Below are 25,264 nucleotides of genomic sequence, written 5' to 3' on the forward strand. Positions count from 1 at the left end.
TTTACCAAGCGTGGCTTCAGATTTGTTTAGAAATGTTGGATATAATCGTTTTAATTTTTCGCTTCACGCGTCCCGTCAAGTGGCAAGATTTGCTTCGCGCGCTCGAAACGCGAGACCATAAACGTAAATCAGTCGCCAACTAGAATGATTCGCGCTCATTTCGATAGTCTTGCATTTTAAAATGGTTGCAATCGGTAAAATGTAACATAACGCTAAAAAAGAAATGCTTATATCGCACGGCCAGTGAAATAAGGTAATACCTGAACACAACTCCGGTCCCGCGGTAGCGTCTCTCTCTCTCCGGTCCTCCCGGGATCCAACGATGCTCGTGCGGTCCCGTGCAACTGAGGCTCTTCTAGCGGATCCCCACTCTCACGCGTGTCTGGGAGGGGCCTACGAGCGAAAGGGGAGTCCTGGTCTGAGCATGTGCGACGGGGTAGACACTCAAGTATATACCCAGATGAACACGCACTGACTCTGCGTATGTCACTGCAACAATAACTGGAGGATTATGTTGTAAATTCAAAAGCATAACTTTGTATCTATCTTGTAAAGATATAACACTTTTTATTATTTCTATTAAAGCAGATGCTGTCTCATCAGCACCATGGACAGCGGCAGTGTACATTTCTAACCTACCACTAGAGACACTAACCAGAGACTGTTCTTAACCCCTTCAGACCTGGTTTTTCAGGTGTTTAATCAGTGTGCCTTGTTTTGATTGGTTGGTCAGCTTTTTATTAATTTGAACCACAAAACATGTAATTCAGTGGACGCAGTGTCTGAAGGGGTTAAATAAAGGTTCCTAAAATGTTATCTGTTATTCTGTGTGGTTTCTATAACAAAACAAGATTACATGCAATCAAAAGTGACCCCATCTACTTTGTTAAAGGGACACTTCACACATTTGCATTAAGCTTTGTATAGTTAGAACCCCAGTCATGTTTTTGAACGGTCATGCATCATTTCCTCAGTTTCTGCTGAGACAGGGGAAATACAGATTTCAGTGTTGCACTTCCTTCTTTCAATGATGTAAAAATCATCATTTTGCATCATTGAAAGCAGGAAGTCCAATATCTTTGTTGAGGGGGTGAGACTACAAACACCTCTTCTCGGACAAATAGGCACCAAATTCGAAGTGTATGTTACATTTTGACTACAAATATGATGCACTTTCAATACAGATTAATGTTTCTATGGGTGAAATGCTCCTTTAAGCACACATTACCAGTTGTGCGGTGGTGAATACATTGTCGCTGCAAGTCAATCCACATAAAAATATTTCATCTGTCTTTTCTTTAAGCAAAATCTAATAATGAATATATTTAGGGATGTCAATATGAAAGTATTGGGTGGGGCATCGGTAAACAACTCCTCTCCAACTATACAGCTATTTTACTTCGAAATTGTTTGCAACTACAGGTTAATACAGACTATAACATTGTAGCGCCTTTGTTTTAAGAGTGTAGCTGGGTAGTTAAACTGCTGAGGAAAAATCCAGAGGCCTGCAAAAATTTTAACTTTTTTCCACTACACACTTTCATCTCATACAATGCTTAGAATCAATAAGACAATTTGATTGACAAGGGAAATGAAACGGCTTTAAATGTGAATTCATTTTCATAAACCAAGAAGGAGACGTGTGTTGTTTGCACCTGGATGTTCAAACCGAGGTTAATTTGATAAACCAGCAGTAAACTGAAAATGAACACAACAGGATGGTTTCTTCAAAATATAAAAAATGCTGAAGGCACTGAAGTCGAAGACAACAAAACCTAATTACCAGACGCAGTTATGCTGGCCGAAATTGAATTGCTGACATGTGTCGGAGCTGCCTCTATGCATTACAGTGATAAGCAACACAGAATTCTGCTCACTATACTCTTCTATTAACCCCAAAAAGCTCCCTTTAATTCATTTCAGGTTTTTGTAAAGGCAGGATTTTGTTAGCATGATCTGTCTTGAGATAAATATAGTCCATTATCCAGCAGGCCAGGCTGGGCATTGAGCTCAAATTTTGAAATGCTCCAAAGGAGAGCAAGTGTCTAGAAAAAGTCCCAGAATGCAGTGGGCATGGTCGGCTATGCCGTAGATAAGGTGATAATGTAGGTCTCATCCTGTTTGATGTACTTGTGTTCTATCAACCACTCTTTGATCATCTTTTTCTGGGGCAAAAACATGTTCTTCAGGATCTCCACCAGCTTCTGTGCGTTGCTGATCCTCTTCCTCATCTTCATGATCTATATAATGGCTTCCCGCATACATAATGAAGCTTGGTAACAATGTACTTGTTTTAGTACACTAGCATGTCTGAGAAACAAATGATCTACATAAATTCTTGTAAAGATTTGTGTTTTCTCTGAATACTACAGTACATCTATATATATACTATATATATACAACACTTGTAAAAGGATAATGGCAAAGCCTGCAAAGACATCAGATGCCGTCAACTTTGAACCAATATACAAAACTGCCAAATTTGACATATATTTTAATCATAATGATCTAATATTTAACCATTGCTTTTATTGGTACTATTACGGTTTTGATATGTAGGAAAATACAATATTTAAAGCAGCTTTGAAACAATATGTATTGTATTGAAGCGCTAGACAAATAAATGTGAACTGAAAAAACTATATAACTATACAGGGTTCCCACTCCCAAGTCAAATGTAAATTCCCTGATATTTCCCTCACTTCCACTGACTAAAAAGCTAAATTTCCATGACCTATGTCTGGGATGCTGTGGATAATGTATACCCTAAGTTTATAAAAATGTAGCTTAAATGCGTTAAATGAATGAACAGTGCCAAAAACAGCTGTTTAAATTGTAGTTAGCAATGGCTTGTTGGACCCGAAAATGGTATTCTTTACGTCAAAAGATATTACATTTTGATAAACAGAAATTAAAATTAAAAGCAACAAAAATCCCTGATATTCCATACCTTGGAAAAAAAAATTAAAATTCCCTGACTGGAAAAGACCTTTTAAAAATTCCATGACCCGTGGGAACTCTGACTATAGTTAAACTTTAAAAACATGTTCAACTTATCGGAGACTATCTGATTATGAGGGTTATTGTTTGCAATGACTCTATGCCCGGGTGCGTAATATCCTCAGTTGCACTATGCCCTCATTTTCTTCTTCACTCATTTTCTCTGTAGTGATTTGTAATCGACCAATCAAATTGAATAATGATAAAGTAGTCAAGGCATTTTTAATTAATGAATACACTTTTATTAATATATAAATATTAATGTAATGAAAATATACTTTATATGCATATGATGTAATGCATTGATGAAAATTCTTGATTGATGTAAAACAATGTGCCTTCTGTGAAGTCTTTTGGAGAGCCCGCCACAGGTTCATATGACAGCACCTGGCATTTTAGTTTGGGAAAGGCTACAAGGAACTACATATAAACAGAAAAAAAACATTAGGCAGTATTCAGTCAAACATTGTGGTATTTTATTATGATTAAAATCGCCCTCATGTCCAGGGCATGTTCTCCTAGTTAACATTTCATAAAGATAAAAACTCCATTATCCAGAGAGTCCAGCGCAGCTCAGCATCTGGAAGTTCTGTGGCTAGTTTCAGGTTTTCAAAACCTGAAATATCTTCTCCCTGGGTCTTTGGTTCCAGGCAAACAGAACAGCTAACTGGAATGTCGTGACCTCTAAATCATATTGTCTGACTTTATTCTTAAATGTGATCTAGAGACAGAAAAAGGTGTAACAGGTGAGATCAAGTATGGCTTGTTCCCTTGACACGATGAACCTCTATAAAAATGTCAAAGTAGGGAGTTCTCCAGTCTTTTCAAAAACTAAATGAAAGTTTACAGCAACTCAGCAAAGCTTATGTGCACAAAAGTTTAACTAATTTGGACTGACTTGGTTGTGGGACTCCCTTATTTCTTCAGAAGAAGTGAAGCATGATGTCACAGACAATGTAGAAGCTTACACTCACTATGCCAATGGACATCATGGTGCCAGTGTAATTTCCAGCTGCTGGTTCTTCTTGTAAAACTCCTCGACTTTAGAAATGAGATCTTCTAGTTTAGTGGGTAAAGATACAAACACTTTTTCTGAACTTTGTGATACCTTAAGAAGATGTCTTTGTTGTGAACATTAAAACCAAGAGCTGCAATCGGTACACAACAGTAGAAGTGTGATTAACATTGGCAAAAAAATATTTCCACAATGAAAGGCAAATATATGGACATTCACTTACCACTTCCTTTAGCTTTGCTTCAATCTCCTCTGAGGTGAGATTTTTGCTTAATGGAGTCTTAAGTAGCATATCACAGTCATTTGCCAGCAGCTCTGGACATTTAGACTCCGGCTGTCGTATTTCTAAAGCTAACTATAATTATTGCTGAATCCATGAATTTTCGAATTTACAACAAGGTGGCAGAAAAATTTGTAAAGCACTTTATTTTAATTTTTTCAGTTCTGTGGATCACAAACCAACAGCAGAACAAGTATACCTCCATAACATGACTACACTGCAACATCACATTTTTGAGAAACCCTAAAGCCAACATGCACCCTAAAATCTTTGGGTGTTTCTAGTGGCTTAAGATATAGGTCAGCTGCTGAATGAAAAGCATGATGCTTAAATGCTGTTTGGAGTACACTTGCTAAATGGATATTTATTTTATATGTGTACAGTCTGCAAAAGATGTCATTTGAGTCATGATTTTGCACTTTATATCAGAGATATTACCTGTGCCATGCATAATATTTTTATTTGGTTCATCCAATGCAGCTTGATCATAACAGTTGTCTATGCAGTGAACAGAAGCATCCACATCACTGAAACCCTATAATAGTATAAAAGCTCACAGGCTATTTAACAACACATTTTTTTTATTATTTACTAATAAGTGGACATTAACTGGACTGTACGATCGCTGTCAAAACATTCAGAGACACGCAAAAGATGCAATATTCTTTAATTTAGGGACCTCATACCTTTAATAAATTAGACGTCGCCATGTTTTCCCTGTGCAGTCTCGTGATGTTTTTTAGTAGGTTTGGTTGCTAGGGAGCTGATGATAAGAAACTATAAGAAAAGGATAAAAGAAAGAAAAGATGTAAAAATGCATGTTTGACAAAATGGGTTTCAAAGCAACCAGGATGTGTGATAAACCTTTATCACATTGTTTTTTTAGTCTGGGTCACACAAATTGTCTTATCCTTGAGTGTTACGGATGTAGACCAGACCAGATCTGATTATATCATTTGCAAACCTTTTTAACTAGTACACACAGCCACACAACTGTTTGTAAAAATGTACACATTGAGTCTTATAAGAAAATCACCATAAAGAAACCTAACGATAAAGATAGCTGGCTTATATGTACTTGTTGTAATATTGTACTAAAAAAGTACAGAGTGGAATTCATAAGATTTTCCCCCAAACTATGTTATCTCAGTATCTTACAGCAATGCAATCTCAGACAGTCAGACAGAGAAACAATATAACCAGCTGCTCTGCCCGAGGACACGTGTACTCTCCCAAAAACCCAGAAGGCCTACCAGCTGACCCTGAAGGTACAGATAGTGAGCCAAAAAGAAATTTTCATTCATTTCTAGAAACAAATGTAACCTGTCAAGGCAGATATTGCAACATTTCAGATCTTCATTTTTTGTAATAAATATATGCGAGAACGATTTAGGATACACACTTTTACTGCACATCGTCACTGTAATTTAAATCAGTGCCTAGAAAAATAATATCCCGAAAAATCTACCGGAAACAACATGCGTCTCTGCCATTGGTCAGAGTTTAATAAAAGGGAAGTTAAGGTTAGCGCCTATTGGCTGTTTAATACCTGGGCGGGACTTAAGATTTACTGACATCGTTTGTGATCCCTCGTTTAATAAACGATGCTCAGATCAAAGCAATTATTTATTTCGAGTATTCGTGAACTATGGACATAGCGAATTGCTCATATTCAGGTATTTATCACACCGTCTTTTCACTCTTAGCATTTAGCTTGTGTACATGATATGCTATATTGTGTTTTAGCTTAGCGGCGTGGCTATCTCTAGGAAGATGTAAATGTTTTGTGCCATTAAACATTACGTTGTATACACTGGTAACGTTCCAAATGAAACGTGGTTAATTCCCTGTTGTTGGTGGTCTGTATGGTTTGATTTTACGATCAAGGATTTATTTGTTTTGCTCAACAATGCCTAAAATGTGTGACAGGTCGCCACGTGTTCTTTAGTAAAATTATTTCCTAAACCTGTCGCAAGTTAAACCAATCGTAGATGTTTCCTGTTAAACCATATTGCTGATTTAGTACTAGACTGCACATGTAAACACAGCACATTTTTATCCTCACATATTTAAACATATTTCTTTAAAAGTCTTTATCATTGTATAATAATTATGTTAACACATTTTTTAGCACGTGCAGTCGTTTCAAATCCGGTGTTTTTTTTTTAACTATTTGGTAATACTTTAATTATATGTTGAGCATATTTGTGCACCTTGTATGCCCTTTTTTAGTTGTAATTTAATGGTTCATATATTTGTTTTCACGTTTTCTGACATTGAAATGCCATTTAGGCACAGTGTATCACAGTAGGGCTTAAATTCCTGAAGAGATTATCACCTCTGGGTGTTATTCTGGGTATGTGACTCCGCATTAAACCTAATTTAGATGTTCTCTGAATTTTCCAGGTCTATGTGTGTGAAATATGGATTGTGAAGCTGGAGAAAACTCTTCTGAATGTGAAAGCTGGAGAACCCTCAGACGCTGGGGGTGTCCACAAAATCGCACATTGAAAGATGTGTTTACATGGTGAGATGTTAAAAATGTGTACTTTAAACTGTTTTTTTTTTTATTATGTAGGCATTTTATAAACTATAATCTGGAATAGTTGCCAGAGGCAATTAAAGGTTTTGAATAATCTGTGCTTTGATGATGTTTATGATAATTGTTGGCAAAAGTTAAAGCACACCCCCCCCCCAAAAAAAGCGAATTTTGTGGTTGTATTTGCAGGCAGCTCTTCAAGACTATATTGATGGGTCAAGCCCTGTCCATGCTGATTTGTGGGACGGCAGTTACATCTCAATATTTGTCGGAAGATGTGGCGACGCCAATGTTGCAAAGCTTTCTCAATTACACTCTTTTGCTGCTTACCTACACTTTAGTCTTGGCATTCAGAAAAGGTAGTTTCCCACATTTAAAGCAAATCAGCTTAATATTCTTCTGTGCATTTCATAGCAGCTTATCCAAGAGTGGTGACTGCATAGCTGAGCTGTTTAAGTTTCTTCAAATATAAAAACTTACTATATATCTTGTCTTCAGTAGAAAATATATGGTCCATTTAATGACTAACCTGTAGTTTCTTTAATATAGGGGAAAGCAATATTTTTCAAATCCTAAAAAGAAAGTGGTTGAATTATTTGCTGGTGGCGCTTACGGACGTGGAAGCCAACTACACAGTTGTGTTGGCGTACCAGTACACTACCCTTACAAGTATACAGGTACAGACATTTTGCCCATTTATTTGGTATATACACCACAAAAGACTGTCCTGAAGAGTATGTTTCTCAAGTTAAACATATTTATTATACAGTAGCCTCATGTATCCCATGCAGCCTTAAAATCCATCTGTTGTATGTTGTTGTAGCTACTGGACTGTTTTGTAATCCCGGTACTGATGGTGCTGTCATGGATCTTCTTGAAGACCCGCTATAAGCCATTGCATTTCATTGCTGTGGTTTTGTGCATGCTTGGAGTTGGTTCAATGGTGGGAGCAGATCTGCTGGCAGGAAGAGACCAAGGCTCAAGTGAGTACTTAGTAGTAAGTAATTAAGTAAACACAATGGCATTCCTGTTTGCAGTACTCACACGTGTATTTAGACATTGACTAGGCTTTTTATTAACTGTTTGCTCCAAATCTTTCTATTATTCTTAGACATGAGCCTAAGTGAAACAGGAAGCATGTATTTATTCCATTACAGACTGAAGTACTTCATTTTGATTGGTCAATCTAATTGATATCTGTTTGCTATACAATAGCCATTTAAAGGCAGGGTCCATGATCTCTGAAAGCCAATGTTGACATTTGAAATCACCTAAACAAAAACGCCCCTACCGAAATAGAATCTGGACCTTCTGTTGATAGACCCGCCCCAAACATACACAACCCAGGCAACGATGTTGGTAAGTAGACACGCCCCTTACTGTTGATTGGCTACAAGTGTGTTTTGGTACTCGGCCTGACTCTCTTTTCCAAAGTGTTTTTCAGTTATCGTGCACTCCGCCTTTAAGCTGATATAGAACCTCATTTAAGTACAAACAAACTGGAAAGTTTGCATAATGACACCTAAGTGTACATTTTGTGTCTTTCTTTTCCTCTCAACGCAGACAGTAATGTATTATTAGGGGATGGACTTGTGCTAGTAAGTGCAGCTCTGTATGCCGTGTCAAATCTCTGTCAGGAATACACAGTGAAAAACCTGACCAGGATTGAGTTTTTGGGCATGATGGGATTCTTTGGCACCATCATCAGTGGTGTGCAAATGTAAGTGTCTCACAGTTGTTGGTATAAACTTACTGTACGTTCACACCGCCGCAGACTTGAGCTTCCAAAGGAGGCCGCCCGCTCAACGACGCTTGTCAAAAAGTACAGGGAAGCTTGTTGACACTTTGGTCACTCTGAAGTCTGTTTTCTCTGAACTAATGTCTAGGTAGGAACGAAAGTTTACATTGCATGTTTCTCCGGTATCAGCCAGCTAAGAACGTCTAGGCTATATTCTGATTGGCTGCTGGTGTTTCGCTGCTGCTTGCTGCTGAACCGCATCATAGCTCACTACCATAAAGTTGAGCTTCTTTCAACTTTCTGATTGACGCTCCGGTCGCTCAAAATGCCCAAAACGTGACGCCGATGGATTTGACGCTCCTTGCAGCTGAGAGAAGCCAGCTTTCATTCAGTCCCTCCAGAAAAACGCGATTATGCGATCGCATGATTCAACGCCTATTCAGCCAAAGTCCGCATATTTATGCCGGGGCCAAATTTTTTCAAATACGCTGCACTTTAGCAGCATAAATAGCAGATTTCCGTGCGCAAAATATGCAGGGATTTCATGATTTCATAATCCCCGCATTTTCACATATAAAAATCACATATATCTTAGCAGAAAGTTGAAAAATTTTGCAATTACTTCACACAAGTGCAGCCATGTCCCCTGTTGCCATGGGAACGTTATGAAGTGACGTGATTATGTGACGTGAACATCATTGAGAAGCTGCAAAAGCTGCGAACATATTTGCAAGTTCCTGCATTTTTTGTAAGTTCCCGCAATTTCATCGCATAAAATTGCATAAATATCCCGCATATTCCATCGCTTTTTTTAGGAAAACGTGCCTAATCGCAAGATTAAGAATTTTTGCCTGCAACAATCACATAAAAACTCTCTTTTGTTATGGAAGGGCTGTTCATTGTAATTGAATGACTTCTGATAACTTTGGAAGCTCAAGTCTGCGGCGGTGTGAACGTACAGTTACACTCCTTGCCTTTTTGCTTATTAAATATTGTTTTATTGTGCAATTTGAGTATGCAACTTTTATATCATTTAGTATGTTTCAATTGTCTTGAGTTTTTAATAATGCAACTTAAAACTAAATATTTATGTTGCTGCTTGTACAGTTCTCTCATCATTCTATAGTCTAGACCAGTGGTTTTCAAACTGGGGGCCGCGAGATGGTGCCAGGGGGGCCCCAGTTTTATGACATTTTATAAAATACATGAATTTATCATGAATTCTGTGTAATTAAACCTAAAAAATAATAAGCCAACTACCCACCAGCATTACTAGGTATAATTTTATGTTTTGTTAAATTAAAATATTACATTTTAAAACGTTTTTTTTTGTCATAAATTTTCTTTCGGGGGGGCCGCGAAAACATGCACTGTACACAAGGGGGGCCGCACGCTGAAAAAGTTTGGGAACCACTGGTCTAGACCATGATGCATCTGTACAGCTCAGTATCATTTAACAGAAATCAAGCTAATGTTGTCAATTGTTTTGTTTCTTTTACTTTTAAGGGCTATACTTGAACCCAAAGCTATAACCGCCATCAAATGGGACTTGAGAATATGTAAGTAGGTCATACTCAAAAGTACTGGTTAACATTTACTATAATTATAATTATCTAGCCATAATTTGCAGTCATTAGCTAGTTTTGAAAATGATACTATTTGTGTATTACACTAAATATATAATTTTAGTTAGTAATAGATCCAATAAGAGAATTTTTTTTTTTTAGATAATTATTTGTAACCTTCTTCATTATTAAATCAATCTTTTTATTTCAGGTCTGCTCTTTGTGGCTTATACCGTGTGCATGTATGGGCTGTACAGTTACATGCCTATAGTGGTGAAGATGACAAGCGCCACAGCAGTAAACCTCTCACTGCTGACAGCTGACCTCTTTAGTCTCTTCTGTGGCTTATTTTTGTTTCACTACAATGTGAGTTGAAGATTAAATTTCTGAGAATCAATAAATTAGACAGAAGTAGATTCTTTTCCAATATTTGACACAATCTTCTTGCCAAATCATAATTTTACAGAGGTGTCAACATTTAGAATGGTTGCACTTTTTATATTAGATTTTTTTCAATACTGTCTAGTACTAAACACTTTTGTCTCTCTTTTCCTTTTGGCTCCACAGTTCTCAGGCTTGTACATTGTGTCTTTTGTGGTGATCATACTCGGTTTTATCATTTTCAACATTGTACCGACTAACACAGCAGATCAGCCATGTGGAAGTAATGATAGGCCCTACCATCTTGCTTCATCTGTGGATGTCCAACAAAGTGAAGACGTTATCGAAGATTTGCCACAAAAGGATGGAGAGAATTAAGACCGGACGGGGTGAAATCACAAAGAACCTTCCAATGGACTGTGTACCTTGATTTAACACACCTCTACAATGTAGAGTTAAGTGTTGTATTTTGTCTGGGATTAACAGTGTCCCGTTTTGCCAAAGGCAGTGAATGATCTGTTGTTTGTTAAGAATTTTAAATACATTTCCATGTGCCTTCAACCAGTATTTACTCCCATTTCTGTATAAATATTATGGGGTTAGATGGAAAAGGTAGAAGTTTGATTTCAAAAACATTCATTGAAAAATGTTTGCTTTTTATGCACTATATTGAGATGTTCAGTACAACCCTCAACCACACAAGGTACTAACATCTCAATTACTGTAAAAAAAAAAAAATGCAGATGCTACTTCAAATATGCTCACTTTTATTTTTTTATCATCTGTGTGCTATGAACAAAACAAAAATGTATGTATGAAGAATTTTTTTTTGTAGTTTTGAAATGTTACAAAACTATATGTAGGTCACTTAGTACAAATGTTTCTCTGGCTTCAGTGATCAACATTTTGTCAATTGATTTGTTACTGGCATTATCAATATTAGACATGTTTTATATGTATATTTTGTTATGTATCCCAAAATAGTTTTAACCATTAAAGCACTGTTTTAATTGCTCAGTCAATCTGCAGTCCTAGTCTTTGTTGTCAGAAAACGGTTCAGGATGTCCCGATCAGGTAATGTATAAACTTCTTTTTGCTAATCTGAGATCAGTAAAATGGCTGGATTGGACTGGAGTTGTATTTAAGATCTACAGTATAATATAACAAAGTTCTGGTTAACAAAATTAAAATTTCTTTGAATTTTATTTTGGTACCACAATAAGGTTTTATTTGTTAATACAGTAGGTAACTACATTAGTTAACAATAAACAATACTTCTACAACATTTGTTATCCTTAAAGTTAATTTCAGCATTTAGGCCTACTAACATTTTTAAAGGTGCAGTGTGTAAATTTTAGCGGGATCTACTGGTGAGGTTGCGAATTGCAACCAAAGGCTCAGTCCACTGCTCACCCCTTGCTTTTGAAACGCATAGAGAAGCTGCGGTAGCTACCACTGGAAAACATGTAATTAACGGAGACAACTTAGCAAAAAAGGTTGTCCGTTAAGGGCTTCTGTAAAACCATGGTGGCACAAAATGGCGACTTCCACGTAAGGGGACCCTCTGTGTATATAGATAAAAATGTCTCATTCTAATGTAAATATAACGTAAGATAACGGATCATTATAAAAAGGTCTTTGTACACCCCTGTTAATATAGTTTTGGAAATTATTTTGCATTTCTGTCAAGAGATCCTTTTAAAAATTACACACTGCACCTTTAACATTAGTTAACGAAGAAGGAACTACCATCAAAAAAAGAGCAATTGTGTATGTATTAACATAAAGATTATAAATGCTTTAAACATACACTGTATTGTTCATTGTTACTTGGTTAATATATTAACTAATATAGTGATTCTCTAACTTTTTTTTTTTGAAAATTCGTGGCATAAAACAATCTAAAACTTAAAAACTAAAATAAACAAAACATATTAAATGACACAATGTAGTGCTGTTGGTTGGTAGTTATGTTTTTCTGAGGTTTGATTATTAAAATTTATAATAATGTATTTTATAAAATGTCATAAACCGCGCCTCCAGTTAGCTACTGTAAACGTTTGCCATTTTCTTAATCTTTTAATAGAACAGGTTCAAACTATTTAAAGGGACAGTTCATCCAAAAGGTAAAATTGTGTCATCATTAACCCCTCAAGTTCTTCCAAACCTGTTCTGTATAAATTCCGACATTCAAATATGTAACTTTGAAAAAAGTCCCATCAGTAGAGATGTTGTGGGGTCGTTACGCCGCCTTGCGTCGCCGCACGGCATTCACACCAGCGCTGCATTGCGATGCGTCTGAACTGACGTGCCCGCGCCTCGCTCATTCACATGCTCATCATGGAGGAATAACTACAGGTACCTGCCGTGCAGAAAGGAGGACAGGATTATACCCAACGACATCTTCAAACGTATGTTGCTTTGATTTATTTATCTATATCAGATATTCAGTCGGTATGATGTGCCTTTTTTACACGTTATCTGTGCTTTGAAATAGAAGACATATAACCTATTGCAAAATGAAAGGGTATCGACGGTAGATGAATCCTATTTCTGTATATGTATTATATAACCAGTGAGAATAAACATGATTATAAACTGATCAATAAAATAACGCTTTCAATAATCAGTTAAAATGTAAACCTGAATGAAGACATCTTATACTGATCATAATAGGAGCAGTTGCCCAGGGCAACCAACGTGTTAATCCGCCTAACGCCACACTGGCGAGCAGAAGACATTAATCGTTATTTGTTATCGAGACCAGTTTCAATGATGAACGCTATTGAATAAAAATACATGAGAGACATTGTGAATTGTGTTTTGTGCAGGTTGTCTTGATCATACGTTTGTTGCACTGTTGCAACAAAGAAGACAAGCGCAATGAAGCATTTTCTAAGGTAGGTAAAACGTTTCATTGCTTAGTGTTTATTTTTTATTTGTATTGGATGGTGACTTGTAAAGTTAATTTAACGTTTGTATCATTTTATATTACTTGCAATTGTGTCTATGGTGGCCCTATATCAAGGATATAAAACACAAGGAATAAAAATATTCATGATGGCAATTGCAAACCACAATCCAATGCAAGCTGCAGCTAGACAAAACATAAACAGTTTGCTGCATTTAAGACTTCCATCATGAACTATGAGATTATATTTCAATACAACTCCAATATTTGTGCTTTAACATTTATAAGCTACTTAACTGACTTGGTAAAATGTGATGTTCATGGCCTTCAGATGTTGTTTATTAAAGGGGACATTTCACAAAACCTTTTTAAGATTACAAGATCCCAGAGTACATATGTGAAGTTTTAGCTCAAAATAGCATATATAATTTTTTATAGCATTTTAAAATTTTCACTTTTTAGGTGTGAGCAAAAATGTGCCGTTTTTGGGTGTGTCCTTTAAAATGCAAATGAGCTGATCTCTGTACTAAATGGAAGTGCTGTGATGGATAGTCCAGGTTAAGGGGCGGTATTATCCCCTTATGACATCACAAGGGGGGCAAATTTCAATAACCTATTTTTTTCCATGTGTTTATTTGCATGGATTTGACGATGTTTGACTAGAGATAGATGGACAGAAGGATGTTTGACTAGAGATGTATGGACGGTTGGATGTTTGACTAAAGATGGATGGACAGAAGGATGCTTGACTAGAGATGTTTGGACGGTTGGATGTTTGACTAGAGATGGATGGACAGAAGGATGTTTGACTACAAATGGATGGATGAATGGATGGATGGACAGAAGGATGTTTGGCTAAAGGTGTGTAGGTGAATGGATGTTTGACTAGAGATGGATAAACGGTTGGATGTTTGATTAGAGATGGATGGACAGAAGGATGTTTGACTAGATTGATTGAAAGATGGATGTTTGACCAGAGATAGATGGACAGAATGATGTTTGACTTGAGATGGATGAATGGACAGAAGGATGTTTGGCTAAAGGTGTGTAGGTAGGTGGATGGATGTTTGACTAGAGATGGATGGACAGAAGGATGTTTGACTACAAATGGATGGATGGATGGATGGACAGAAGGATGTTTGGCTGAAGGTGTGTAGGTGGATGGATGTTTGGTTAGAGATGGATGGACAGATGGATGTTTGACTAGAGATGGATGGACAGAAGGATTTGACTAGAGATGGACGGATGGTTGGATGTTTGACTAGAGATGGATGGACGGTTGGATGTTTGGTTAGAGATGGATGGACAGATTGATGTTTGAGTAGAGATGGATGGACAGAAGGATGTTTGACTAGAGATGGATGGACAGAAGTATGTTTGACTATGGATGGACAGATGGATGTTTGGTTAGAGATGAATGGACAGATGGATGTTTGACAAGAGATGAATGTTTTGCTAGATATAGATATAGATGGATGGATGAATTAATGTTTTTGACTAAAGGTGGATATATGTTTGGCTAGAGATGAATGAATGTATGGATGTTTGGCTAGAGATGAATGAATAGAAGGATGTTTTGGCTCGAGATGAATGGATGGATGTTTGGCTAAAGGTGGATGGATCTATGTTTGGACTGAGATAGATGTACAGATAGATGTTTGGCTAGAGATGGATAGATGATTGACTAGAAATGCATGAATAGGTGTTTGGCTAAAGGTGGATGGATGGAAAGATGTTTGGCTAGAGATAAATAGATACATTTGCTAATAATTGTTGTTTCAGAATCAGAGGTAGACAGTTTTGAATTCTTTTTTATTTTCTACTTAAGTACATTTTTTTAAGTGGTCTGTACTTAATAAATGTTTTTCTTTGAAAAATATACCGAACTACATTCCACTCCACTACATTTCATAAATAAAAATAGTTTAGTCTAGTACTTTTTTACTTTTCCTAAAGGAAAACGTCTTCTTACTTTTACTTAAGAAAAGCACAAGATTTTTATGTAATTAGGTATTAAATAAAAATGTAATAAAATGTAGTGGAATAAAAAAGTATGATACTGTGCTTTCGACTGTAGTGAAGTAAAAAAATTTCAAAGGAAAACATAAAAAAAGTGTAGCTACTTTACTGTAAATATGTTCTTGAGTAGCGTAAAAAAATACTTCACCACTGTCCTCTGTTCAGAATTGAATGTACTTTCTTTCATCATACAGCTTTGCAGAACAGTGACCCATTTCATTTTCATGGCCCACTTATCTCAAAAGTAGGTATGCTTTTTGAAAAGGCTACCAAAAACATGTTGGTTGTGAAAGAGATCTGTCAGTGTTCATTGGAAACACACAGCTGATGATAATGCACTACAGGTTTATCAAAATACAGCCGTAGGAACTTAAAATATATTAAAAATATTACTAGGCCTGTTAGTATTGTGCTTAGTATTGTCATTTTTCATATTTCTTCATTTCTCTCTTATTTTTCTAGGGTACTGAGCCAGTTCCTGGTGTTCCTTTACTGTAAGTGCTTGTGGCAGGGCCTAAAGTTTATCATAAGAAAGGTGACAGGACGATGTGAGCTTCAGCGCATCTGTTACAATAACAAACCTGGTGCTCGAAGGACGCTCAAAATCGGTAAATGCAACTAATGATCAGGCTATTCTGGTCTTACTGTAAGACGTTGATGGGACATAACTGACATTAATATTGTATGCTTCTTTAAATCTCACAGAATCCTCACTTAAATGTTCAAAACATGAGGTGAGTCAAAGAAGTAGTTTATAGTACGATGTATTGTAATATTATAATAGGCAAAAATAAAATCTTATCAAAAGCTATAAACAGGATTTGACACATTATGCTAATGCTGTATTTTATGCTTATGTCATTTTATAATCTTTTCCTTTGTTTACATTCATAGCTTTTGCAGTCTGCAGTTACTGTCCATCCAGATTCTGTGGAAAAGACTATTGATGATATAATAGCTCTGAAAAAAATCAACCCAGATACAAACCCACAGTAAGAACTCATGATAGCACCACAAATGTAACAGCTTTTGGTAATACAGTACCCAATGTATGCATCTACAAATAAAGTATGTCTTCCTGTAGTTCAAATATAGGCCGATAATGACTTCGTTTTTCTCTCCAGACTTGCCATCTCTCTCCAGGCTTGCCTGCTCCAGATCGTGGGTTACCGAAACCTAGTTGTGGAAGTGGAGAAACTGCGTAGAGAGCCGTATGATTGTGATAACCCAGCACATGAGGAGATGCTCATGAAGGTATTGTCAACAATTCTGATGACTAACTACTTGAGAAATGTATAGTAGGCAATTATAAAATCTAGAGGTTTGGCCTTGCTAAAACCCAAAATGTAATATCTGGCATATCTTTTGATACGACAGCTGTGGAAGGAACTCCGTCCTGATTCTCCTCTCTCTGGACGCATCTCAAAGCAGTGGTGTGAAATTGGTTTCCAAGGAAACGACCCCAAGACTGATTTCAGGGGCATGGGTCTCTTAGGTTTGCACAACCTACTGTGAGTACCAGAATCTGCTGCAGTTAATGCAAAAATATTTAAACTTTGTAATCTACAGTCATTTTAATTCACTTTAAGCATACATGGTATTGTTTTCCCATTGCAGGTATTTTGCAGAGCACGATAAAGCAACTGCTCTACAAGTTCTTCATGACTCCTTGCAGCCCAAACATAGGTCAGATCCCTCAGGCACTCATGTCTGTTTGGTTTTTGTTCTCTTGGCTGTTTCATAATCAGTTTTGAATGGGTGATATTAGTATTGATGTGATAAATTTGGTTCAGAGATGTGCAAACACAACCACACTTTAAATGTGAATGTTTTTTAGTAAGATCACGGCTAATAGACAAACAATGGACAGACAGAATTGGATGTAAATGAGAAGGCCTGTGTATACTCTCTATATTGTCCATTGCATATCCTGGGTATTTTTATTCAAAGGTGCCATACAATAAAAAACTGTATTTACCTAGATGATTTATAAAAGCTCTGTACATGGTAATGACATATCGTGAACCCCAAACGCGTTTGTTTCCTAATTTTTATGTAAACCTTGCACGCAAAAGACCTCCGATCTCAAAATAACACAGACTGTGACATCACAGTTAAGATGTACGCACCAACTTTAAATTACACATTAAATTAATTACAAAATTGTTAAAATGCTAGAAAACAAAGTTGTGACTGCTGAGTTAGCGCCATATGCTAAATGAAAACCTTAGAAAATAAGTCTAGACAAAAAAAATATACAATTTAAGTGAATTTGTGCTTAAAACAAGCAAAAATATCTGCCAATGGGGTGAGAAAAAAAATCTTGAAATAAGATTTCTTTTTTCTTAAACACTTAATTCAAGGAAAAATTTCAAATTGGCAGATATTTTTGCTTGTTTTAAGTACAAATTCACTTAAATTTTATATTTTTGTCTAAAAACTAGACTTATTTTCTTTAAGAAAACACATCTTGATTTAAGAATTTTTAAATATTTCTACTGAAAACAACACAAAAATACTAAGTTAGAAATTCATTTTTTGCAGTGTAGTGAGTTTGTATGTTTAGGGCTACTGTAGAAACATGGCGGCGAGGCCGGCGACTTATATGTAAGGGGACCCGCGGTGTATGTAGATAAAAACAGCTCTTTCTAAGGTAATAAAAACAATACAGTTTTTTTTGTGAGGTCTTTATACACCACTAATAATATAGTTATGTATATTATATTGCATTTCTGTCAAGAGATCCTTCTAAGATGCTTTCCTGGTATTTAAATTCGTCTCTTTTGCCCACTTTGACCATTTCCGTCCTGAATACTTTGAGGGGGTGGTCTGTCTAGACGGTGGGCGAGTCTCTCAGCTGTCATTTAAACGCGAGCGGGAGTAATGATGAGTTTATATGGATGCAAACTAATATTATGTCAAAGTCTGCTGCTTGTGTTGTAAGTAAACATGCTGCACAGTGTTTTGTACATGTATATGTTAGAGCTTTCTCTGAATTTTCAGCGCAATTGATGAAATAGGATCGCGCAACTTTCACACGCTTGCAACATGAAACTTGCGAGATCAGCCGCTTTAGTTTATCAATGAAAGGCTAAAAATAGCGCTGTTCACGGTGTGTTCGCGCCAGAAGTCAGAAAAACGTAAAACATTGTGTTTAGTACCTCAGATTAGATAAATGGACGGAGAGAAGGCGGTCGCGTGTGGCTGTTCGAACACATTCAACCACATGTGCATTTATACTACAAAAGCAATCCGATTGAAAGGGTTTTCGTCTACCTCTGAATCTGGTTGAAAGTGGTCGAAAGTGGACAAGCTCAAAACGTTGTAAACACCGTTTACGACAGGCATTAACGTCATCCACTTGTGATCCGATCGACGAAAACGCATGTTAATACCAAGTGTAAACAGTCTCTAAAAGTTACACAATGCATATTTATGTATCCTTGGAATGTCATTACAAACTCACAAGACTTTCTTCTGTGGATTACAATACAATGGAAGTAAATAGGTAGGCCTATTGAAGCTGTCAGTTTTTTAAGAATCTTTTTTGTGTTTTATAAAAGAAACTAAAGTTAAATTATGGCAGCATTTTCATTTTTTGAGAACAATTTAAAAATATATATTACATAAGTAAAATGTTCATGCTTTGCATTCAATCTCACCTTCAGCTTGCTGTCACCATGCACATCCACACACCTACATGCATTCCTTTTTTTCTGTTCTTGTTTTTTATTCCCATCACTTTGTCATGCACAGGACTGTTTCCAAAGAGGAATCCAGGTATTTCATCTTTTCTCTCTCAGTAAGAAATTCATTTGATCATTTTGCCTTAATCTAATTATGGAATTTTCTTGTTGTCGTTGTTTTAATCTCAAAACATCTTCATCTCACTCTAAACACAAGGCTTTTGCTCCATTTTAACATTGGTTAGTAACTGTGAATGCTTTCTCTTTTCATCGGTTCACATGCTTAATTGTCTCTTTTTATAGCTGGCTGCCTTTTATTGAGTGTTGAAAGAGATTTCAAGCTCAAGTCGACTCTAACATTTTGGTTTCTCTCACAGCAAGATGAGCAAAGCTGAGTGGGATAAAAAGAAATTTGACAAAGCGATTGGGTGAGTTCTGAATGTGTTAAGCAGATCTATTCATTCATTATTAATGCTCATAAGGCAGGCAACACTATTGCTACTACACAAACCTTAAACTAAATCCTAAATCTGTAAATCCTAAAATAAATTCTGCTGTCTTTAGTTAATAGTAGCCATGTCCCTGAACCCTGCTTGCGTAGCAGTACTGATGCTTAGTGTGAAGAAGTTTAAATCCCAGCTCCTCCGCCTGTCACGAGCTTTCAGGATGCATTAGCTTTGATGTGTTGTCGTGTGGAGTCTGTTAACCTACAGTTCAGCTGACATACGCAGACACAATAAAACAAAGAAACAGTTGTAATCAGACTACGAACACACATAAAACAGAGAGTTACTATGTGCTTGTATCTGAACATATTCAAAAGATCAGTCCAGTATTGATATGTCTGATAAAAAACACATTCTGCAATCTTTTGCGGTGCAGGTACTCTTTTGCCATAGTTGGCATTAACATCACGGATCTGGCATATTCCCTGCTGGTGAGCGGAGCACTGAAGACTCATCTGTACAACGTCGCGCCAGAGATGCCCAGTCTGGTGCACTTTCAGCAGACCTTCTGTGAGTGTTATGACACACTCACCATTGTACACACTGTGAAAGCTTGACCTTCATAAGATGTAATCTAAGACGACAAGGGAGTTGTTGCCAAAAGTAAAGCTTCATGTTTGTGTATTGAGGGCAAAACTGATTCTTTATTAAAGGATTAGTCCATTTTCTTAAAAAAATCCAGATGATTTACTCACCACCATGTCATCCAAAATGTTGATGTCTTTCTTTGTTCAGTCCAGAAGAAATTGTTTTTTGAGGAAAACATTCCAGGATTTTTCTCATTTTAATGGACTTTAATGGACCCCAATGCAGTTTAAAAGTGCAGTTTCAACAGAGTTTCAAAGAACTCTAAACGATCCCAAACCAGGCATAAGGGTCTTATCTAGCGAAACAATTGTCATTTTTGACAAGAAAAAAATTCACTTTTTAACCACAACTTCTCGTCTATCTCCGGTCATGTGACGTGCCAGCGCGACCTCTCGCAATACGTCATCATGTCAAGAGGTCACAAATTATGTATGCGAAACTACGCCCCAGTGTTTACAAGTGTGGAGAAAGAGGACCGTTCCGATGTTGTTGTATGTTGAATGATACTAATCAATGTCTTTGTGTCAGTTTATTGTTTAAAATGGTCTGCATATGAGCGTTTCATATATGTAACACGTGACCTTTCCACGGCATTACGCAATTATGTTAGGTCGCGCTGGCGCGTCACAGGACCGGAGATAGACGAGAAGATGTGGTTTAAAAGTGCATATTTTTTATTTTTATCGTTTCGCTAGATAAGACCCTTATGCCTTGTTTGGGATCCTTTGAAACTCCGTTGAAACTGCAGTTTTAAACTGCATTAAAACTGTTACGTGTTGGTGTCCATTAAAGTCCATTAAAATGAGAAAAATCCTGGAATGTTTTCCTCAAAAAACATAATTTCTTCTTCACTGAACAAAGAAAGACATCAACATTTTGGATGACATGGTGGTGAGTAAATTATCAGGATTTTTTTTAAAGAAAATTGACTAATCCTTTAACTAATAATTTACTATCCATCCTTGCTTCTGTTATCTGATGCAGGAGTTTCACAAGTTCTGGATCGAGGAGGATCCATGTGACATCATGGAGTTCAACCACGTGCGCACCAAGTTCTACAAGCGTATCGTGAAGCAGCTGAAGAACCCTGACATGGCGCTGTGTCCTCATTTCACTGCCTCTGACCTCCACCTGGTCAACCTGTAGCTTCTCATCCATCTGAATTCTGACTCTTTCAGCTTTCCATCCCTATAGCCTCCTTAGAGTCTCGGTTGTACACTGTGGGGGGGAAGAGTTGGATCAACTTTAAAAAATATGCTTCGATTGGTAACACCTAAAAATCTTTCTCTCTTTAAATGAAAATTTAATTTGAAAAAGCTTACATGTTTAGGTGATACCAATCGAGGTAATTTTTGAAGTGGATTCAACTTCTTACTTTTTACAGTGTATCTCATCACTGCTCACACATTCTCACTTGTGTCCTTTTCACATACACAAACACACATTTTCACACCCATGTCTTATTACATCTCTCTTTGCCCGATACAACCCACCAACTGAAAAACAACAGCACAGCTGAAAACCGTGTTGATTGTATGAGCAAATAGCAACCTTACAGTACAACTCCGTCATCTAGTCACATTTAGTTTTCACACTGATATTCTAGACACTGTAGTAGGCTATGTGAAGTCTGAACCAGGCATCTTTCAGGGATGCAAACTTGTCACCTTTCACAAAATTTGCCATTTTGGATCCAAAATAGGCCATTTTGTAATTCGTCTAGATACGTTTTTGAAAATGGGGGTCTGCTAGGTCAATCTTTGGACAGGGTCACGTTAACACAGTTCTGGGAGTGACAACCACAGTCATCACGTTTATGGAGAATTGCTGTGTAAATCAAACCGTACAGGACAACTAGTTGTCCGGTCACTCTCTGTCACTGTGTTAATCTAGAGTTAACAGAGATGACGGCAAACTGATTTGTAATGCTTTGCATAGCCGATCTCCCCTCACAATAGCTGCGCTATAGTATAATGTAATATTTTACACAAAAGCGTTCGCCATCATCATCATCATCATCAAAGGCAAATTGTGTCTGTTGTGTTTGTTTAGAACAGTGCACATAAAATAATACTTAAAGGGATAGTTCAACCAAAAATGAAAATTCTGTCATCATTTACTCAGCCTCATGTTGTTGCAAACCTGTGTAGTTTCGTTGTTTTGATGAACACAAAGAAATGTTTGTAACCAAACTGTTTGTGGACCCCATTCACTTCTATAGTAGGATAAAAGAATACCGTGAAGGTGAATGGGGTCCACGAATGGTTTGGTTACAAACATTTCTCAAAATATCTTCAATTGTGTTCATCAAAACAACGAAGTTGTGCAGGTTTGTAATAACATGAGGCTGATTTTTCATTTTTGGGTGAACTGTTCCTTTAATGTTGCTATACAGCGCTACCTACATTGTGAAAATAATACTTGATAAAGGTGCTTTCTTTAAATTTACGTCTGTCACTATGTGTACAGGTGTCATGTGCGAATAGTATACGAGTTTGACAGTTGCTTGTTTATATTCATACATACTGTATTAGAGCTGAGACTGTGTGAACGAAACATATCCTCACACCTTTATCTTTTATCAGACCCTGGACTATTCATTTATGTCTACTGAATAATATGAAATACAAATTTTCAATAATAATATTTTCTAAAATAATTATATATAAACCTCTGATGAGTTTGCACCCCTGAATGTGCCATGGGGAGGGGAACTCTCTCAGGACAGGGCTCCCTATCCACCAGTAGGTAGAGCTGTTGGCACAAGACAATAGGCGAGAGGGTAAATCCACATTCACTGCATAGGCTGCACTGTTGTTTGTGTTCACTATCATATGCACTTTGATATATAGTTGTCTTTTAGTGGCAATTTTGGGAACTATTTGATAAAGAGGCTAAACCTTTTTTTTAAGGGACCATTTCTGCCTGCTGTATTAACAGAGTGAGATGATCTTTCATACTGTATTCACCATCATTCTCATATTCTGTATGTCCATATTCTTCTATCAAAGAGTTACACTACATGTTGCCAAGAAGCATAGCATAAAATCAAATATTTATTTGCCAAATATAAGATAATGAGTGTTTTGTGAATGTTATCATGCAGAGCACATGATTGTTTTGACAAAATAATCATAATGTATTAGTGTTAATGTGAAAAAATATGGAATGTTTCATTTTTCTGTTTTAGCACCAAAGCAATAAGTGACATTTGGAGGTTAATTACTGTAGTTAGCCTTGTTTTTCCTTTCCTATCAGTTGTGTTATTAAAACCATAATTAGCGTAATACATGTACAGCTATGAAGCTTAGCCCCTTCGCGTCTGATAATTCAGGCTTTCTATAATTTATGTTTTTAAGGCTTGATCTTTATTTTGCATTTTTTTCTGTTAACATTATGGGCGGTCACAGGGTTTGCATGATGATTATGTTTGGTCTGCAGAAAATTGTGTTACCAGAATGTCACTTCCATTTAAAGTAATGTTGTTATGTGCAATGAATGTCAATGCTACTGACAGTGTTCGCAGCTTTAGTTCAACTGTGTTTTCACATGATTTTTAAGATGTAAAGTATAAAATGAATTTGATAGATTTCTCATTGTGGCACTTTTACATGTGAGACAAAAGCACTTGCTGTACATAACGCCTTAGAGGTGGAATACATCGAAACATTATTAAAGCGCATTATTATGCATGGCTGAATTTTTTATGTCTCTCTTCTGCTTTATGATTTTTTCCCTTTTATTCATACACACTCTCACAAACAGCAGACACCACAAAGAAAACCTTCAATAAGAAATTGTAAGGATTACTTCAGATTTAAAGTCTAGAAATTATATATATGCAATTTCTTAAATGTTGTTACAAAATGTGCAGAAGATAAAAAAGTCATAATTAAATAAATTAAAATAATCAAACTCTTATTGAGCTAATTATTTTGAAGAAAACTAAATTGAAATGATATAATGCAATGCATTTAAAATGCATCACAGCCATTAAACAGAATACACCTCATATTAAAGGGGACATTTTTCCCATGTTTAAGTGCTATAATTGGGTCCCCAGTGCTTCTATCAACCTAGAAAACATAAAAACGTTCAACCCAGTAACTTAATTTTGGTGAACCATTCTTCGCAAGCATGTGAAAAAATAGGTCATTGAATTTGTCTTCACTTGTGATGTCAGAAGGGGATAATACCACCCCTTAATCTGCACCATCCAACCACGGCACTGCAATTTAGTGAACAGATAAACTCATTTGCATTACAAAAGGACACACACAAAAATGCCACATTTTTGCTCAAACCTACAAAGTGGGAATTTTAATATCTGATCTATATGGTATTTTAAGTCTGGGAACACCAAAGATTTAAAAAAGTGAAATGTCCCCTTTAAAAGGCTGTATGTTTATGTATATAAAAAATATGAGACTTTCTTTAATGTGATTACAAAACTAAAGATGAAGAGAAAAACAGTTGTCATAATAAAGAGAAAAGGATATAATCTAATTAAAATACTTTAAAATGTTAATTTAATATAGACGGATAAACAGATTTGAAACAAAGAAATGCTCTTCGTATTAATCAAGTTTTCATTTTTTTTATTAGCCTGTTAATGCATTTTTGTTTGATAAAAAAACATTATATATATATATAAAGTAATGTTATATATGTGTGTGTGTGTGTATATGTATATATGTATATGTATATATGTATATATGTGTATATATATATATATATATATATATATATATATATATATATATATATATATATATATATATATATATATATATATATATATATTTAAAATTTAAACAATATTTGGTGGACCCCGGTAATACCACCATAGACCCCCAGGGGTCCCCGGACCCCCTGTTGAAGACCCATGGTCTATAAATGAAGTTACATAATACATTGAATTAAACTGAAATAAAGTGCAGCACCATTATTATCTATTACATGCACAGACGAAACAGAAAGTGTTATTCTCAGTTGTTTTTTCCCCACTGTACTGTAGTTCAGCAGGAATATCACAC

General features: G+C 36.3%; 3 protein-coding genes across 6 annotated transcripts in view; 2 read left to right on the forward strand and 1 right to left on the reverse strand.

Annotated features, from left to right (window-relative positions):
* The window catches only part of capn5b (calpain 5b), a 40,257-nt gene extending 39,813 nt beyond the window's left edge, over positions 1-444 (reverse strand). The window contains exon 1 of one of the 3 annotated variants that reach the window (XR_008637746.2): positions 261-443. The gene's annotated coding sequence lies outside the window, so the exon portion shown is untranslated. Of the gene's footprint in view, positions 1-260 lie in introns of all 3 variants that reach the window. The other 2 variants (XM_055179768.2, XM_055179767.2) reach the window with 2 other exon arrangements.
* A 5,371-nt stretch (positions 445-5,815) lies between these two features.
* On the forward strand, positions 5,816-11,540 carry slc35f2 (solute carrier family 35 member F2). Its single transcript, XM_055180821.2, has 9 exons — positions 5,816-5,971; positions 6,702-6,822; positions 7,024-7,193; positions 7,384-7,511; positions 7,658-7,817; positions 8,398-8,554; positions 10,079-10,131; positions 10,349-10,503; positions 10,705-11,540. The coding sequence occupies exons 2-9, from the start codon at positions 6,719-6,721 to the stop codon at positions 10,894-10,896; spliced, it is 1,119 nt and encodes a 372-aa protein (XP_055036796.2). The 5' UTR covers positions 5,816-5,971; positions 6,702-6,718; the 3' UTR covers positions 10,897-11,540.
* A 1,233-nt stretch (positions 11,541-12,773) lies between these two features.
* Positions 12,774-23,930, forward strand: elmod1 (ELMO/CED-12 domain containing 1). 2 transcript variants are annotated; one of them, XM_073871289.1, is made up of 12 exons: positions 12,774-12,929; positions 13,350-13,418; positions 15,911-16,056; positions 16,154-16,182; positions 16,343-16,440; positions 16,573-16,702; positions 16,826-16,959; positions 17,066-17,134; positions 19,205-19,228; positions 19,512-19,562; positions 20,017-20,145; positions 21,194-23,930. In XM_073871289.1, exons 2-12 carry the CDS (start codon positions 13,402-13,404, stop codon positions 21,372-21,374), a joined length of 1,008 nt encoding a protein of 335 aa, XP_073727390.1. In that variant the 5' UTR covers positions 12,774-12,929; positions 13,350-13,401; the 3' UTR covers positions 21,375-23,930. The 2 variants fall into 2 exon arrangements, with proteins under 2 accessions (XP_073727390.1, XP_073727391.1); XM_073871290.1 differs by lacking the exon at positions 19,205-19,228 and having other exon boundaries at positions 12,775-12,929.
* The last annotated feature ends 1,334 nt before the right edge of the window (positions 23,931-25,264 follow it).

This window comes from Misgurnus anguillicaudatus, chromosome 9 (assembly GCF_027580225.2).
Source record: "Misgurnus anguillicaudatus chromosome 9, ASM2758022v2, whole genome shotgun sequence".
Lineage (NCBI taxonomy): Eukaryota > Metazoa > Chordata > Actinopteri > Cypriniformes > Cobitidae > Misgurnus > Misgurnus anguillicaudatus.